The following is a 20,014-nucleotide window of genomic DNA, read 5'->3' on the forward strand; positions in this document are numbered from 1 at the left end:
CTGCGTCAATAAGACTTATCGGCCGATAATTGACTGGGGCAGAGCGATCGCCTTTATTGTAGATCGGCAAAATCTCTGCCCCAAACCAAGAATCTGGAACCGGTGCTCCACTAGCAAGGGCATTGGCTAGGGTTGTTAAATAAGGGACCCACAGAGCTTGTTCTTGCTTAAATAAATCTGCGGGGATGCAGTCTGGCCCTGGGGCTTTACCACACGGGATCATTTTCAAAACTGACTCTACCTCGCTGGGGACAAATATCAGGGGCGCTTCATAACTGAGGGGCGGTATAACCGCTACATTCCTATCCCTGATCTTGAACTGATTTTCAAAATAGCATACCCACTGCTGTGGCTCAACATGAGTAGTGGGTGTCATAAATTGCGGGCACTTTCCCCACTTAAGTAGATGCCAGAATTGTGTCATATTTTGACCTTGACATGTCTGAAGTAAGTCCCAATTTTTCTTGGCTTTGATCTGTGCTACTTTGCATGTGGTCCTGCAACTTTTGATGGCATCAGGTAATCTAGATTTAATAGCTATTACCAGAGCTCGTTGGGCCTGTCTACAACTATTATCATACCAAGAGCATGGCCTCTGCACTTTATTTTTATTGGTGTTTGGGAGGTTTTTGATAAACATTTTAAGCCCCAATAATAATTCACTGTGGATACCCAGCATTCTATCATTAAGCACCTCCTGGGACTCACAGCTGGTTAATTTATCCATGGTGCGTCTAACCATATCTCTTATGGCAGGCCGTGATCTATCATTTGTAGCTATCTTTGGCCACCGAACCCTTCTTTGGTCGTTGATAAGATTTACTTTCTCCTGTATAAGGGCATCTTCACCTATAGGGGGGCTGGTGAAGCTGTTATCAATTATTGTCAAAATCAAAGGATTATGGTCACTTTCCGGTCTGTTCTCCATCATGTCTACGATGGCCGACCATATCTCCACATTAGCTAGAATGTAATCAATTCTACTCCCTGCTCTACCTTTATTAAAAGTTATTTCACCTAGCCTGTCGGACTTCAATCTGCCATTAACCGCTCTCATACCCTTATCTAGGCACAGCCCCTTCAATTGCAGGGCCGCCTGAGTCAATTTCTTTATGGGTTTTAAGTCCAATTGCGGGACACCCCACAATGCATCCTCGACTTCGGTTAGGTTACCATCATCCTCGTCCAGGGGCTCAAAACAAGTATCAAAGTCACCTGCCACTACCCGGTAGCCAACATTCTCCACTGTGCTAAGAAGGCCCTCCAATATTGAGGTTGTTGGAGAACACCTTCCTCCTGGGAGACCCCTCGCATAGATGTTAACTATGAGGATGTTGAGGCCCTTCGAGGAACTGACCCTAATAGCCATAATGTCGGGGCAGTCAATGGGAATCGCTACCACAGAGACCCCCTAGCACTGGCGTACCCAGATGGTCAAGCCACCAACTGGTATTCCCCTATGGCCCTTAACTGCAGGTTTAAAGAGATTCAAGTAACCCGAGCGGAATATACCTTCCACCGCCCATGTTTCTTGAAAGGTCCATATGTCTGTTTGGTCAATAAAACTAACCCAGTCTGGTGGATGTAGCTTTGACCCCGCTATATTCCATGAGGAAACCATTGTGGAGGAGCTATTCATACATGGACTTGCCACCAGACAAGCCACGTTACTGGCAGTGTGAGAACTGTGAACTGGGGGCACACCGGGGGAATCTACATTGATAGGGGCAGTTACCTGTATAGGATTGTCTCCTAGGCCCAACATTACAACAGGGTCCGGGTGCTCCCGACCTGATTTTGCCGAAACCCCGGATACCTCTAGCCGAGAGAAATCAATGCCTTCCCTCAGTCAATCGTTGTCTTCTAGGGAGGATAGGAGGTCGAATCGGTTGCTAGTTATAATGGGCTGTCGACCAGGTTAAAGGCTCTAGGCGGGACCCGTTGCTCCCTAAAATACATAACCCTCGCTGGTTTATAAAAGAACCCCAGGGGTAACATTTTAACCTCATTGGTTACTGGGACCTGATGGGAGGCCAACTCTAAAATATGTTCTACAAGGGACGGGGACCTAAAACTCAACACCACACAGTCCCCCGCCAAGAACTTGTGGGAGTGACCAATCCAGTTAATGCGCCTCACCATTTTGAATTCTTCAAACAGTGCCTTACTGTTACCAATTCTTTTCCCAAAACAATGCAGGGCTTTGTTTTTGAGATTGGACCAGTGCTCTCGGGTGCCAAAGGGAAGACTGGGTATATTTGCTAGAATCACAGTGTAAGGTGTAGCTTCCGGGGGGAGGTGTAAACTAGGTAACGTATCATGACACCCATCTACCCCTTCTTCTGGCCTGAACCTGTTGCCCAATACTTCCCTCTGCTGCTGTGTAGGTGCCCTATTGGCTCTGTTAGGGGCCATGCTGACTAATGGGGCAGCGCCTGTCACAGCAGGGGCCTGGTTGATACCTACTGTTGCCCGTGGTAATAGTTTAGTCGGGCATTAACGTCCACAATAGTTTGATTGCGTAACAGGCCCCCACTAGTCTGGGCTATAGAAGCATCAGGAATTTGCTTGCTACAAGTAAGGTTAGCTTCAATGCGGTTGAGCTGCTCGACAACTAGGTCGAGCCTTTCCAAGACAGGATCAATAAGGGCTACTAACTGGTCCTTTAGGATTGGGCACAGATTTTCAAGATTGGGCTGGACAGCAGTGCACATCGGGGGTTTACCCTTAGGGGCATTCCCAAAACCTTGAACCCCTTTGGAACCTGTTGCAACCGCAGGGGCGGTTTGCTTACTGGGACCATGCTCTTTCCTTTTCGTGCTAGGTGGTTCCGTCACTATCCCCTCTAGGGCCTTTCTCCCCCTAGTGATTACCCTAGCTGGGCTCTGTGTGCTACTTGAGAGCAGGGAGGCATCAGGGGTGACAGACAGGGGTGCACAGTGGGTCCGGCAGAATACTATCTCCTGTGCGGTTCCCATCGTTACTAGCTTGTGCAACGCGGAGCTGGGCGCAGGGCAGCGATGGAACGGGCTCCAATGAGAGCCAACGCTCAGCAACCTGGATCTCATGGATCAAGACCGTCTCGTCCCGGTTAAAAAATGCATCAAGCGTGCCTACCACCCTATCCCCAATCTTCCTTTCACTCATTGCTATAGGGTTAAGTGCAGGGGGATAGTCTCTAGGTCGTCTTGGCTAGGTACCGCACAAAATACACTAACAATAGTCCCAACAATAAAGTTCAGACTGATTTGCATATAGCCATGTCTGAACTGGGGTGGCAGAGTGGGCTAAAGAACGGTGAAGGATTAAAGCCAGTTCTTTTGACTGGGTGTGAGTGTTTGATTGATTCAGATGCTCCATCCATCACCACCACCTTTTGTACCACTTTTAGAAAGTTTGGCATTTTTTAGTCCTAACCATTTTGTTCCTGCAGCCTGTTTCTGGGTCGCATGACTCGATGTAGAGGGCAGATGGTCCTTGTGCATTTATGTCAGACAGTGAGTGAAAGGGAAGCTGTCTGTTGGCGGTATGGGCCACTGCGAGTTAACGAGCAGAAGGAGCTGTCACCTACCACACTTGCACATCAGAGGCTCTGCCTGAGCACTCTGACTAAGGGTATGACACTGGTCTTTTGTGACCCTAGACAAGCTCGGGCTAAGGAAAGGAGGAAGGGGATGACCTGTGGACTCTGCAAGGGAGAAGGATTGCTGTGCTGTGCTGCTGAAAGAGCTGGCACTCCGCTGGACTGCTGCCCAGTAGGACTGCTGCCACACTATGCTGACCAGCTGCCCTCTTTCCTAGGTGAGAGGTACTGGACCTGCATCTCTAATCCCAGGACCCCAGAGTGACTCCCAGAGCTAGTTGGCTTACCTCCTGAGCAGAAGCCTCAGGGACAGAACAGCTTCAAACAGCCTTGAACCCAGCCCCTCAACTGTTACCATCTGTGAGTCTTGCCCCTCCCCACAAGGGGTCCCACCCCAGTCCTTAGTCCTTGGAAGCGAGTTTGAAGGTGTCCATCAGCTATCTGTGGATTCAGCAGAACCTTATGACCAAGATTCACACTGCTGTGTGATGAGGAGAGAGAGGAATTTACATATTGGGAACCACAGGACACTGTCTCCCTATCTAGAATCCTCTACACAAAGGGTATCCGGCCACCCTACTTATAATGGTATTGCCCCCAAAATGAAATTAAATATTTTTCTTCTGGACCCTCGCACACGCTATTGGTGTCATGCTTCATCATCGGGTCACACCCTGGTCTGTAAAAACTGGGATGAGCTCAACCAACTTTCAGGAAGCACTTTAGAAGTTAATCTAATCCTGATTCTCCCTGAGTTTTCCCTTGTCCAAGAAAAGAAATGGATGCTAGAAAAATGCTAGGTTCCTTTTGAAACCAGTGTCTTCTCTCACATGCTTCTGGATTCATCCTCGCACACCTCAAAAGTCTAATCACTGCCTTGATTTCCAGTACGCTATCATCAACCACTTGCACAGAAACCTGCAGACCAATACCAAGCCCGCCTTGTATCGCAAAGACACTGGTGACAGTGAAAACTGCGAGCCCCCCACTCATCTCCATGATGGGTGAGTCATTTCAAATGAGACTTTAGACTACAAAGGAAGGATATGAAAACTCATCCCGAGTTATCACTATTTGTTCAGATTAATTGAAACATTGTTGCCATCACTTGGTTACAAGAGATGGAAACGATGCTACTGAACATAAACATAGAACTGACCAATGGCCTGCACCAGTTAAAAAGAGTGAGCGCGAACTTTTCAAGGCCTCTCAGGAGTTGTCAATGCCATCAGCCACAATGTGCTACTACATCTAATGGCAAATTCATTGGCTATTGTAATTGTAATTGCACGCTACTCCAGGACCCATAGAGGCTTAGTGTTGAATTAGTATAGTGAAACATGCAAGTACATTTTTTTTTTTTGATAATCAACTTTATTGGCATTTTTAAAACAACAAAGAAAAAACATTGTCAGCAGCTCGACAATTAATAGATGCAGTGGGATAAAATCAGCAGTATACATAAAAGGGGATTAAAACAATCCGGTCCGACATTACAAATAAGTGGTTTTGGCAAGAGACAAAGCATATATCTGGGTTCACGGTGGAAGCAGATTGTACCATTTCCCCTAGATTTTGGAGAACTGTGCTGGCGAGCCCTGGGAATCGAAGAGGGCCTCTTCTTGGGCCCCACACCAATCTACCCCTCTCCTCCAGCCCTTCACCGTGGGAGCTGAATCACGCAGCCCGTGACGTGCTATGTCCCGCTTAGCCACAGCCACCGCCATCCACAGCAGGCGTCTATCTGATCTAGTGCCATCCAGGCCGTCAAAGATCCCCAGGAGCAGCCGAAGCGGGTCATGAGGGACCTCCCAGCCCAAGGCCTGTGAAAGCTCTCTCTCCACTCCCTTCCAAAACCTCCCAAGCCCTGGACGTGTCCATACCATGTGATAAAAATCGGCCGGGGATTGTCCACATCTGGGGCAGTCCGGGGAGGTTCTCAAGCGGGCTCGAAAAAGCCTCTCTGGGGTGAGGTAGGATGTGTGCAGGTAGTATTTCTGTACCAGCCGCAACTTGGAGGACGCCATCAGGGCATCCCTCCAATCGGACTCCTCCAGGGGTTCCACCCATCCCTCCCACGGCGTACGTAATTGGTCAAGGGACGCGGGGCTATTGACTAGGGCACAGTAGATTCGGGATACTCCCCCGCCCCCCCCCCCCCCCGCCCGAATTCCCCAGATATTTGACCGAGTGGTGTCTGACGGGGATGGACGACTGCCAGTCGAAACATTCCCGGGAGGGGTGCAGCGGGACCAGGGTGGACTTCGCCGCATTAAGCCGAAGGCCGGAGACCTGCTCGAAGTCTAGGAGGATTTGCAGACATTTCGGACCAGAGTTCGCCGGGTCTGCCAAGTACAAGAGCACGTCGTCGGCGTAGAGGGCGATCTGGTCTATGTGACTCTCATTCCAAGTCCACCCCTGAATGCGGCGGTCATGCAGGATGAGCGTCGCCAAGGGCTCCATCGCTAGTGCGAATAGGAGTGGAGATAGGGGACACCCCTGGCGCGTCCCTCTACATATCGGGAATGCCTCTGAGAGCGTCCCGTTGACCAGCACTCGGGCCCTGGGGTTTGCGTAGAGGACCCCAATGTAGCTGCGGATCCGCGGGCCGAAGCCCATCTCCCTCAGCACGTCTTGTAGATACTCCCAGCCCACTGTATCAAAGGCTTTCTCGAAGTCGAGAAAGAGGAGGGCCAGATAGGGAGATAGGCGGTAGCGATGGGCCAGGGCCAGATGGAGGCGGTGGATACAGTGACGGGTACCTCTGGCTGGCATGAAGCCACATTGGTCCGGGAGGACTAAGTCTTGTTGGAAGAGCTTCAGCCTCTGGGCCAGTATTGTGGCGAAGAGCTTGATCTCGGTGTTGATGGGGGAAATAGGACGGAAGTCCACACAATTCACAGAGGGCGGATAGGTCTTAAGAATGACCACGATCGTGGCTAAGTCCGACTCGGGGGGTGGGGGGAGAAGGCGCCTCTCTATCACGTGGTGGAAGAGGTGCAGCAGCTTGGGGGCCAGAGTATCCCGGAAAGCCGCATAGAACTCCTGTGAGAATCCGTCTGGGCCAGGTGTTTTGCCACAGTTCAGAAGGGGGATAGCCTCCAGGACTTCCTCCTGTGTGAAGGGCTGCTTCAGGGTTTCTGCATCCTCTGGAGTAAGGGAGGATAACCGGACGCCAGCCCTATCCAGGAGGTTAGTTAGAAGCGCGTCCGGAGGGCACGCTGCGTAGAGGCGAGTGTAGAATTCGGCAAAGGTTCCCGCTATGGCCCCGGAGGTCATCCGGAGGGTGCCATCTGGTGCCCGTATCTCTGGAATGATGCGGTGAATCTTAGGGTAGGACACCAGGTTGTGGAGGAGTTTACCATTTTTATCACCCCAGCCATATATCCGCGCTACAGACGATCGCCGTAGCTGCTGGGCCAAATAGAGCGAGACTTGATCATCAGGATTCAAGCAAGCCGGGCCGAAGACGGCTGAAATGCCAGAAACCGGTCCCCGGAAGCTTGTTTCCTTCCCAGTGTAAGAGTTGGCTTTTGTAGTCTGGTCTGCCCTGTTCCCATGATGCACTGGGCCAGGGACAGACTAATTTGCATACAGCCAGGTTCTGAAACTGGGATGGTGCAATGAGCTAAAAAACGGTGTTGGATTTAGCCCTGATCTCTTGACTGGGTGAGAGTATTCTGCTTAATTCAGAGACTCTGTCCATCACCACCCCTTGTTGTAAATATGTACTTAAACAATGGCATTTAAACCAAGATTCGAAAAATAGTTCCTATGCCTTCAATACCTCTCTAGAGTATTTTCTATCCTTCTAGACATGCAGACAAAAAAGGAGGGACAGTCCCAACCTGACCAGCTACAACTATTGAAAGACGTGTTTGTTTATGTATTGTGCTGCACTATCTGGAATGTACTCCTTTTACACCTGACACTAGAGGCAGACTTCCTCAAATTGTACGGAGATCTGAAAATGTGCCACTATTATATTCCCTACAACCTGATGTTCTTACAAGCCATGATCATGGTATGGGCTATGAAACTGAGCAAAATATTTTCAAGTACTTTCTATTGATCCAACATGCCCCATACTTCATTTGTAACACCAGTCTTGGCTTTCTGGCATGGATGAGCACAGCTGAGTCTATCTATGCTTCTTTTGGGAAGGTCACCATTGTCCAGCCCATGTTCAAAGTAATGAACTTACAAATGACTACTATTCTGCACCTGTACAAACTGCCTGCATCCCATTTCTGTTTTTATGGGGGGCAACTGCTACTGGAGAGAAATACAGGTCACTGGAGTGCTGTTATGACCATTTTAATGTGTGATGCAAGTGTATTAAAATAATTGCCTCAAACATTACTATTAAGTACAGTAACAATGAATCTAAATCCCTCTTGTTGAGTCGATTCTCAAATCGGTCTTTAGAGTTCGAGACCCCTTTTATTTTGGTAGTTAGTGCACTATGATCACTTGCAAAGGGAGTTGTATGTCATTGGCGCATAGAGCCTTGGTTGCGGAGTACAGAGACTCTTCATCGCCAACAGGAAACAAAACAGAGGTAGTATTGCCTTGTCTGCGTTTTCCTTAGTGGAGTGAGGGATGAGTGAATGCAGTGGTGTGAGCCAGGGTAATTGAAGGGTGCATGTGCCTGGAGGTGTATGTGCTTGAGATTGCGAGAAAGGTGATTCGTTGATTTTATTTTTCAACTATTCATTATTGCTAAAAATTGAAAACCTTTTTACTGTTTTTGTGAATTCAGTTTCCATTTCTAAGTTCTTGTATGGTAAAAATGTTGAATGAGTGTATGTGTAATGATGTACAGTGAGTGAAAGTATGCCTGGTAAGCCATGGAAAGTTTAAGTGTGTGAGGTTTGTATGCTGGAATGCGTTTTGGTGAGGACTGCATTAGAGTGCGCTTTCCTGTATAGAAGTAAAGAATGTATTAATGAACTGGTGTGAGGCAAGGTACTGGAGGGGTCAATGTGGGTTACCTTAACTACCTATGTTAGCAAGTAACCCTTTCTTCTATTCCCTAAACGATTCAGCATCCCAGACTCCAAAACTCTGACCTCCTTTCTGCTCCCATTGCTGTTGCTTTCTCCTCTCTCTCATCTGCTGCTGTATTCTCCTTACTCTTTGTTTGGAAAAAAATTCCTCCGGCAGTGAGCCAGAAATCCAGTCTCTGAGCAGATTGGTTCTGGTACACTGCTTGATGACTCTTCCTGCCTGACAAGTACTGCTGTGACACGTCAGGCAAAATGAGACTGCAGTAGACTGCAGGAGAGGCACGTGTTTACCCACTACTCTCAGATCTGGTTCCCCTTTACGAGGGTCCTATTGTGTGCTATCCCAAGTGCCTGTCATGGTGAGTGGGAGGGAGTGGTTGGGGGCTTGATCACCTTATCTCAGTGTGAGATAGGTGGCAAGTTTTTAGAGGTCTTTAATGTGAAGTAGACTCAATACTGTTCATGATCGGGGTCTACTTTACATGATGCCGCTGGGGCCCCAAGTACCTGTCTGTGAATCGGGAGCACTCCGATATGCATGTTGCCAGTGAGATCAGCACAGGCAAGTTTGATGTGCATATATACATACATTTTTTGTTAGGATGTGTTTTTAATAGGATAAATGCTAAGTTTGAAAAACAGTGTTACTATTCTTAAAAAATGTTTTATTTAAAAATGAAACCTGATGTGCCTGTAGAGGTTCTATGTAGGAAATGTTCTGAAATTGAAAGGCATCCTTTCAGAGTTGAAAAAAGTTATTAGCTTTGGAATTCTAGATTGTTGATTTCTTGGACCTTTGCCTGTTTAGTAATTGTTTTATGCACCATTTTTAATCAGCTCAAAAGGATTCCCTTACTGGATCATCTGAACCTCATATGGGCGATAAAGATGACATGAAGCTGCTAAATGATATCATGAATGCAACCTCCTTAGATGAGGGTGACTTCAATAAAGAATGGACTGCTGTCTTTGGCAATGACCTTCTCAGTGATCACTCTCTCAACGCTGCCAGTGGAGACCAAGAAAAGAGCACTGTTACATCATCTGGTTTTCTTCCTTCACAACTTCTAGACCAGAACATGAATATGACTGATTTGCAATCTTCGCTGCATGGTAAGTGTTTGTATTCTATCACCAGATTCTGGATTTCACCTGCTCGATGCATTCACCACACCCATGTAGCGCTTTTTCGTAGAACCAACCCACCCACATGTATGTAATGTCATGCAGTTTTTGAAACATTGCTTTTTTGCCCCCAGTAAAACTGGCCTGTCGAATAAAGCCCTTCATTCAAAATGGGGCATTTGACTTGTATCGGTTATTGTGAAAATGCCATTATATGAAGTTACAGAGGTAGAGGAGGATGGAAAGATTAACATGTGCTCTGGAAAGCTTAAAAAAACTACCACTTCGGATGCTAGAAGGCGGTTGGAGGAAAGGCATTCGTCTGAGAAAGATTTCTCCAAAAATGTGCCTGTACCCAGTAACACAACTTTTTCTTACAGATCAAATACAGCGATGTTGTCATCACCTGTCCAAAAGGCCCAGAGTGTTGTTTAAGTCAGTATGTGAATTGTACAGAACTAGTGCACTGATGAATGTAGTAAATGTAGTACATTTGGCCAATAGTCCTCATTAGTAATATTTATTGTTCATTATAAAAAAAATCATGACAATACAAAAATACAGAGCACATTTGTTTTTGTACATTAAATAATTATATCACAAAAAAATACAGAGCACATGTAATCATATACAAATATAAAGAATTAAATACTATCTTTATGCTCTTTACATTCCAAAAGCGCTATTTTAAAATGACTAAAATCATTTGCCAATCTACCAACCTGTAAAACCTCATCCTTCAGAGGTCTGACTGTTCCTGCATTAAACATTGGTTTCATATAAAATAACCTTTCATAGATCATTACTGGCAGATGCAGGTTATGTGATTTAAAGTTTTGGTCTTGATTGTCTAATTGTATATTTTAACTATAACTTTCATTGCATTTTTGACAAATATAGTTGCGAGGATGATGCAAGGTTTCCTTGGATTAGCTTGACAATCCGCAAACCTCCTATTTTCCACCCTCTGGTTTCCGAGACTGTTAAGTTGCAAATACCATTAACTTTAGAAATAATGAATAAAAGACCTATCTCATCAACTCAAAACTTGTTTCCTGTCATCGTCATTTGTCTGTGTATTGTGGACTGAATCCCAAGATTGTTTGTGCTTTTGTCTCTGTTCATATGCCTCTCTTATTCTTGTTTATAAATGTTGTATTTAAGACTACTAGTGTGTACATAACTAAAAACAATCCTAATACAGAGAAGGGTGACTGCAAAAAGAAACCTGTTGATATATTTCAGTATAAAGTTCTGTTCTTTTTAATAAGTTTTCAAGTTAAAAACAAACATAATTACAAATTACATCAAATTAACACATAAAAACCAATTTAAACACAATACATAAAATATTATAACAATGTTAAAAGCTGAGGGGCAAAAAATAGCAATCAATACTTTAATCAAGTTAACACCCAAAAATTAATTTACACAAAATTCATAAAATATCACATAACATTAAAATGAGGGACAAAAAGTGGCAATCAATACTTTCGACGTGCGTTTCGGCGTTTCAGAAAAACGCCTTCCTCAGGAGCCACAAATATATCTGGAAAATATAATTAATAAACATAAACATACAAACACTGATATATATTGAAAAAGTCTCTTACAGTTAAAAATAGGGCATCATATAAAATGGACAAAATCACAACAATCTATTCAAGAAGCACACCTTCCTTATTATCTACACCACAGTCATATATGCTATTCAAGTTACAAAGCTAATGATACTATATTTGAGCAGTTGTTAATTCATCATCTTTAAAAATGGATAAGGGTCAGTTGGAATTAGCCATCCAAAATAATGCAGTATAATCAAAGATACCAAATATTAAGGGTGCAGACCCCAGACATATAGTCATCGAATAATCATGACCCCCATTATAAATAATACAGGGTGTCATGGGCAAATGTGTAGTACAAAGTGGACAGTACTTACTTCTAAAACTTTTCTTTCTCTTACAGTGGCTAGTATCCACTCCTAATTCCTTCGCAATCGATCGATAGCTGTTGCAAAGGAACTGACACTAAGTTGCTACGGATAAAAAAGGACATATATAAGGTATCTTCGATGCCGATATACATCTATATTACAACTTAATCACATGATGACAAATGTGGTATAATTGGCTCACCTAGAAGATCGAATCGCTGCCTATGATTAGTGGTTAGCTGGTTCTAGGCGTAACCGATGCAAACCACACGACCACCTGTGTAGTTCAAAATATGGCTTTGTTTCATAAGAGATCATTTAGCATCTATAAAATGAACCGAAATTAATTACTTATGTTATTGCGTATAGACGAATGACGTATCAACCCTTATCACCATCATGTAGTTACCTAAATGATTCTAGACGTAGTCCCCTCGTTGCGGATAAGAAAGGGGGTGGAAAAAAGCTCAATTCTCTCGTCCTATATCTTGAATTGACCTTGTACCGTTTTAAAACGTATATATGTTCCCCTAAACAGAAACAAATACCCAAATGTATTAAAAAAAAAATTAAATCTATGAACTGTAAAGTCATTTGCTCGTCGTAATCTAGTCTTTACGATTGTTAGTCGACACTCCATTATGGAAGAACATAATTTGTATGTCTACGCTTACCTCTAGAAAAAACAGAGATCCGATGATCTGCGTGGTTCAATTAGAATCAACAAGTTCCCTTTTATACATTGCCTCACGTCTGGTCTCTAATGTGAGACCAAAGAAGGGACAAAAGAAAGGGAGAAAAGGGGAAAATTAATAATTCTTACAAGGTTGCTAAAAACATCTATTATAGTAACGAAAACTTCCTCAGCAGATAATACAAGATTTCTCGTTTAGAAATAAGCGTAACTTACACGTATCTCTAATATATAGCAAATCGACCAGACAGCCGAACAGATTCTAATCGTGTCCGTGAAAAATTAAATCGTCAGAGTCCGGGCATTAATTAACCGGTCCTTTCCTTCACTCCGTGTGGTTCTATGTTACAAAAACAAACAGAGTGTTTGTAGTTAGAAACACAACGTTCGATACGGTTCAAGCAGCATAGACCGAACGGTCAGTGCAGTACAGTCATTCTAACTGTCAGAGGTGATGTATCGAGGGAAAAACCTGCGCTGCAGAGGATGACTGCCAGCGTTACTCGGCCGTTAGAAATGGTATCACCTGACGTGCTTCCGAATGAGCTTAAAATACAGGCATCAGGAGATCACGTGATTGATGTGCTCCGAGTGCCTTAAAGCCCCAGTCCCCTTTATTTTACTATTAGATATGTAAAGAAAGGGGCGTGTATATTATAAACGGAGACGGTAAGATGAGTGAGTAGATAAATCAATTCCATTTAAAAATAAACTTCTATGTATAATAAAACTATACTGAAAATCTCTAAAAGGTTTTTCTCTATTCTAAAGTAACATATAACCTTCTCAATCAATAGCAAGAGTATGTCAAGAATGGCATGCCCTTTCTTACCCGAAACAGCTATTGATACCTAGAGATGACAGTAATTTATATATAAAATATTCTCTATCACTAAGTCTGTGTCCATGCGGTCAAATCAGACCGATATAATGGAAACTTGACTCAATATAAAGATTTTTCATAAACAGGACAATAATCCAAGATTCTTATCTACTACTGACTTAATCAAGTTATATACATTATAGGGAGTTTACAGTATCGCATTCTCCCACGGGATATCGCTATTGAGTCCTTGTTTAAAAGTATTAAACACAAACATCCAATAGACTTCTTTTTTCTTTCTGATGGCGCACCCACCTATATTATCAGGTGTCCTTATTTTCTCCAGAATGCGCCATTGGAAGTCATCTGGTCCGTGGTTCTTCTCAATAAAGTGCTTCACCAGTGGTGCTGTCAATTTGCCTGTCCTGATAGCTGATCTATGCTCGGTCAAGCGCACTTGAATAGATCTGCACGTTTCACCGACATAGCCCAAGCCACAAGCACATAGGATAAAATAAACTACATTTGCTGTTTTGCAGTTCCACATGTCGTTAGCTTTGGTCCGAAAACCATTGTGGGTGAACTCTTCCCCACCAAGAATGTTATTGCAAGATTTGCATGATGAACATGTGACAGTTCCGCGTACTGGAAAGTTATTTGTCAATGATCTCTGGCAAAAACCTACATTAGTCTGGTTTGCTTTGAATCTGGAATGGACAATCTTGTCCTTCAGATTTCTATTCCTCTTATGTGCAAAGAGGGGTTTCATTAACACATTTTTTTTATGTAGGTTGCAATTAAGAATGTGCCAGTTAGCATTGATAACTTGTCTCACACGTTCATTAAGTGTGGAGTGAGTAGTCACACAGACAAGTTGATCTTTAACAGACAATTCCTTCGGTCTCAATAGGGCATCGCGGTCATAACTTGAAAACTTATTAAAAAGAACAGAACTTTATACTGAAATATATCGACAGGTTTCTTTTTGCAGTCACCCTTCTCTGTATTAGGATTGTTTTTAGTTATATACACACTGTTTGTTTCCCTGTCCGAGGAATTAATAATTCCAATCAGGGGGTCCTTGTTATTTACATTGTATTTAAGACTACTAACAGTGGCTGGTCTTTAGAGGTGGGCAATTTGTGAGAGACTGTATAGGAAAACTTATAAGAGTTTCCTATTATTATTGTGTGGACTTTATTGGTAGTGGTGCGGCAGCTTACACCCTGCCGCTGAGTTTCTTTGTGCCACAACTTTAGAAACTTAAGGCTCAAATATTTTAATAAACTGAACATCTGGAGAGCAAACCAAGATCTCTATAGCATGATAATACATGATCACTATTTTCCTTTTGAAAATGTTGACATTTTATAGTTTTGAAAGCATTCAGAGTTGTTGTTTTAACAAAGAGCTTAAAAGATGAATGAGAACCTTGTGCTTTCCAGTAAGGAAGAAATACCAAATCCAATATAGCATAAGCCCAGTAATTCTCCCAGTGATTCCCGTTTTTGGCTACATATTGATTGCATGTTGATTATGCCTACAGTACCAAGTTATGTGTTTGATAGAACCATAGACTTACTTTATATATTTAGCCTTTATGATCCACTCTTGATTTGAAGGTCAAATTCTAAATATATTTGAGCTTGTTCTCGTAACGTGTATTTGAAAATATATCTATTTAAGTAATGTAACTTGGGCTTCATCCATCCAAGGGGCTAAATACCCTAACAAGCATCATGGACATAAGTCAAAGTAGGGAGAAAGTTTGTGAATATAAGTCTTTTATGTAACTGTAGACCTTGAAACGGAGAAAAAATCCTCTTTACAGCAAGGTTGAACATTAATTGCGCAAATCTTTAGCATTGTGAGATGACACCTTTAACGCTCCATTACTTCAAATGAGGTGCTAAGATGATTGCGACGTAACTCTTTAAATTTGATGTAGGCTCTGATTAAATCTCCAAAAATACAGAGCCCTGCTTCTTTTTGGCTAGGTTTGTGCTATAGAAATACCATATACATGCATGCAAGTTGCTCTGCACCATCCCCATAGCACCAGTTCATTTTGGAGGTTTATTGTTTGCACCATTTAATGTCTGCTATCTCCGCTCCAATTGTTAATAGCCTTGGAACCCAGATCGGTCGCTATTCAACACAGTAATACCATTGAGGGTATTGACATCAGATAGTTGTTCAAAACTGCTGCTTTATGCATATGACATTTTGCTTGTTACTCTGTCTGACTATCCCTGAAAAAAATCTTTACCCCCTCCGATGAAACTGTAATGATTTCAGATCCTTCTTGGGGTTTAAGATCAGTTAGTGGAAAGGTGTGGTTTTACCATTGTGCCACATTGGTACCATGTGCTGCATGAGAGGGTTTCCTGAGGCTCCAAAACAGTCTTAAATATTTTGGTATACTTTTAAATATAGGACTGAAAAACATGGTGGGAGACAATTTAGAGCCTTTGGTGACCCAAACGAAAAATGGCTATACTAGAAGGACCAGCCAACCTCTTTCTTCTTGTGGAACAATGCAGGTGATCAGGGAGCCACCACCATTTTCATCTGCTGTGAATGAATAACTGATCGAGCCATCTAGCTGCAGATAACTTACCTTTGAATTCTCCCCAGGCGCCAGACTGGATCCGGGAACATTTTCTACAGCAGTACCTCTGTGTATCGGTAAAGGGTGTTGATTACTTCCATAGCAACATCTTCCACCAGGTGCAATGTCGACAGAGTCTATATAAGCCCTCCCCTGAAGTCAGTTTAGTCCTTTCCGCGCTTACAGCGCAGATCCAGAGAGCGATGCCTCTGGCTGTTTTTTGGTCTATCTCGATATTTTGTTGATGACACTGGTTTTTTTCTTGGTGTCTTGACAAAAATCATGACTCTGAGGAGTGCGACTCCTATCACCAACTTTGTTCGAAGGAGTTGCAAGAATGCTGCATTAAACTCTTAGTGCGGTTGTCGCAGGCTCCACGTCGTTCGTGGTCACCTTCTCATTCCAAGGACCGCTTAAGGGCCAGCTCCAGTAGTCCTTCCTGTGAGCATACTTCGACATGGATGTCAAAGGGTAAGTGGCATCTTAAGCAGTCGGTCGCGGCATTCCCTGACTTAGCCGCGTACGTGCGACATCTGATCTCCCACGCCGTCCTCCGGTTGAGGTGTCGGAGCGAGAGACTGCCCTGTGCCTTCCGGTATTCCCTGGAGCCAGGGGGACTCTGGTCCAGATGAGGGAATATTATCACTCCCTTAATGCTTCTTTGGATCTTCACCTCCATCTGGTGCGTGTCTCATCCCTAAGGAGGCCAGAGGAACTTTGACTGGATCCACGCTGGCAGGGTCTCCATCCGCATCAGTGAGGCCCCCTGGTGCACAGCCCTCTGGGTTAATCAGCTGCAATGCCAGTACCTGATCATCCAGCTCCAACGTCAATGGCTCCGATTGACACTACTATATCTCTCCTCTCTGACACAGAGGCATCGTCACATCGATGTCTGGGCAGTATCGGTGTAGCAGTTCACTTTAGGCTACCTTCCCTCCCTTCCTCCTCTTTCGGAGGAGCCCCCTACTGTTCCTTCTTCAGAAGACTAGTGTTTTGGTGGAGACTGAGATGAAATGAGGCTTCTTAAACCCATGACTAACACTGCTCAGCCTCCTCTGAAGGATAATTGGATATCTGAACTTGATGAGGCTAGTGGTCCTGAGTTTTTAACCTTCCTCTGGCTAGTTTATTTCTCCCAGCATCGCTACTGAGTCTAGCTCTGCTTTCGCTGAGCTTCTAAGGAGGGTAGCTGTGGTTCTGGATCTGTAGCTCTCTTCTGTGGAGATGGCCATTGAACTCTTACATGGGGTGCTTCATCGAGGGCAAATGGGTGTTCAGAGAAGTCCTAGTTGATATTGTGTTGGGATCTTGGGCTAAACCTGTTCAGGGGCCCCAGTGGACCAATCTATGGCCCATAGATACCGTCCTGGAGACCCAACCTGCCTCCTCCAGCAGCCTACTCCATGCAGCTGCTACAGCTTCCCTGACATCCACATCTTTTCTAACGTCCCGCCAGACAGGGAGTCTAGGAGTCTCGATACTTTCGGTCAATATATTTTTTCTGCCACCCATTCCACTTGTGTTCTATGCTGGTTTTCTCATGTGTTGTGGGATTCGGTCCGCGCCTTCTTCGGATGAGACCCAGGACGGTCTTACTCAGTCACTCCATGATGGCCGACAGGCAGCTGAATTGCTCAGTTGATGTGGCATGGATACAACAGATTCTGTCAGGCAAGCCATGGCTGTTTCAATGCCACTTTGTTGGCATGCTTGGCTAAGCACCTCTGTTTTGTCAGAAGCTGTTCAATTTGTCTTGGTAAATATACCTTTTGATGGTTAACATCTTTCTGCGCTCACGCCAATTCTGCTTTACGCCATTCTTTGGGACAGTCTGGGTGGAGCAGACTCTTATACCCTGGTGTGCTGTACCGTCTACTAGTCTTCTTCCTCCCGTACTGATATGGTATGGTCACCTTGATTGACCTTTCATATGTCAGCTATTCTAAGGCAGTGCCCTTTGCCTTTTTCTTTCAGACGTCACCTATGGGTGGCACCTGATGAGGTGCTCCTACCTCCTGCAGGTATTTTTTAATTAGTTCTTAAACTTTCAATGACTGGGTATAGTCCCCATTATTTGGGACGCATATTGTTTTATAGCCCGATGGGGCTTTAGCGCCTGTTAATGCAAGGTGTTCTTTTGCTTTTCTACCCAGGTTCTGATTGAGGTATTTTGCTTGTATTGTGTGGATGCACTGTTTCCTTGTTCTCTGTCCTACAGGGTACTACATCTGTATGCCTTACAGGCATTCCTACCTATATTTCTGGCACTTTAGTACCCATTATGGGGATTTCAAATAGTGTTCTTTTGTAGGATGGTGCAAGGGATTTCTCCTTGTTCTCCCCCACTGCCCCCACTGTTTTGTTTAGTGCATTCTACTCACTAGCCAGGGCTTTTTTCTTAACACTCTATCTGGTGCCCTTTCTTTCCTAGCAGACGCAAGGGAATAAGCTATATTTCTTAGCCTATGGTACATTTGCTTATCTTGGCCTAGGCAGTATTTCTTCTTTGGTCTTTTAGGCATTAGAACTCCTTGTGCTAGCTCTCACTATGCCCGGCAAGAATGACTCTTACCATTTCTGTTACTCCCAAGGTTCCTCGTGGACATACCTTGTCCGTATCTTAGCATGGGTGGACTGCTCTGCCAACGTTCTATTCTATGCCACTGCATTGACTGATCTTAATCTGCTTTTGCCATGTGCGAAGCTGTTTCTTTTCACTTTGGGAAATGTTTTTGGGCCAAATGTAGGTAATCCTATTTTACCAATTCTAAAATACCGAATTTTACAGATTCGGTATTTCAGAATCGGTAAATGGTATATAGGTAAGTATTCCGTAAAGTTTACCGAATCGGTAATATTCGGTAATTACCGATTCGGTAAATAACGAATCGGTAAATACCAATTCTGTAATGGGGGAACACATTCAAGGGTAGCTGGGTGTCACATTGACACCCTGTTGCACCCCTGAATAGTGTATGGGTGCACACATGGCACACATACATGCCCTAAGGGCATGTATGTCTGCCACATGGCACTTTTGAAAAAGCACAAATTTGCTTTTTCAAAGGTTTTCGATATTTACCACCAACTTTTATTTGGTGGTAAATACCGCATCCTTAACCATGCAATGCACTCATTTGAGTGCTCCCTACATTTCAGATTCGGTAATTTACCTATTCGGTATTTTAAGGAATTGGTAATTTACCGATCCCTTAAATTACCGATTCGGTAAATTACCGAATCTGAAATGTAGCCACCTACATCTCAATAGCCTAATACCGGTCGGTAACGGCTGAAATTCGATAATTTTGGACGTTACCGACCGGTATTGGGCTACCTACATCTGGCCCTTTGTGCTTTGTTGGAAACATTTCCATGACTCTTCCGATACCAACTCCAATATTTAGTTACTGAACTGGTTGTTTTTCAGATGTACCCTTCTTAGGGGTTTATGTCTGTTTTTCATCTTGCGTTTCTTCTCAAACATGTGTTCCCTGACCATCCTCTCTTGGGTTTGGTTCATAAGGCGGCTTGGTGATCCTTTTGGATTTTTTTCTGGAGAGATGTCCTGCACTTCTTGCTAGCGCTGCTAAGGTTCCAACCCCATGGGAGTTCATTATCCCTTGACCTAATGAGCATGAAAAATGACAATTTTGGGTGACGCATAGATCCTCACTCATGATGTCACAGGAATTGTTGACTGGGCAGAGGTTGTCCTGTTGAAACTGGAATTTTCTTTTTGCTTGTGGAATTTTAGGTTTCTCTCCCTTCTCTTCCTTTGTAAGAGTTCTTTCTCCTCCATGCTCGTGGTATACTAAAGGTTTCTTGCTGTTAGATTATACCTTCCGGCCATTTTATGGGTCCTGTCTCCTATTAACCCGTTCGATGCATCGGACGTCACGGTGGGCGTGTGCGGAGGTCGGCCAGGGGCCGTCTGAACCACGTCCACTCATTATTTCTCCCGCACCGCGGTGGAATTTGCGCCGCAGTCAACAGGTTAAGACATTTCTTATATGATCATCCACAACTATTCACTCTGACTTTTATCCGCTGCGTTTGCCAGGTCCCTTTTTCTGTCTGGTATTCTTTTCTTAAGATGAGGCTAGTTATCTGAATAGGCCTTCCCGGTGTTGGCCTTGTTCAACTAGATTCTTTTACAGTCCCAGATAATAGTTTTAATTTTTCTAGCCGGGTTATTTTTTACCTGTTTTCTTTTTCAGTGATCTTTCA

At 44.1% G+C, this 20,014-nt stretch overlaps 1 protein-coding gene across 5 annotated transcripts in view; it reads left to right on the forward strand.

The window, feature by feature from the left end:
- The window catches only part of ICA1 (islet cell autoantigen 1), a 403,261-nt gene that overhangs the window by 261,022 nt on the left and 122,225 nt on the right, over window positions 1-20,014 (forward strand). For all 5 annotated transcript variants that reach the window (XM_078663689.1, XM_078663690.1, XM_078663691.1 and 2 more), the window contains one exon: window positions 9,430-9,705. In XM_078663689.1, coding sequence (XP_078519815.1) covers window positions 9,430-9,705 — 276 coding nt within the window. The remainder of the gene's footprint in view (window positions 1-9,429; window positions 9,706-20,014) is intronic.

This window comes from Lissotriton helveticus, chromosome 10 (assembly GCF_964261635.1).
Source record: "Lissotriton helveticus chromosome 10, aLisHel1.1, whole genome shotgun sequence".
Lineage (NCBI taxonomy): Eukaryota > Metazoa > Chordata > Amphibia > Caudata > Salamandridae > Lissotriton > Lissotriton helveticus.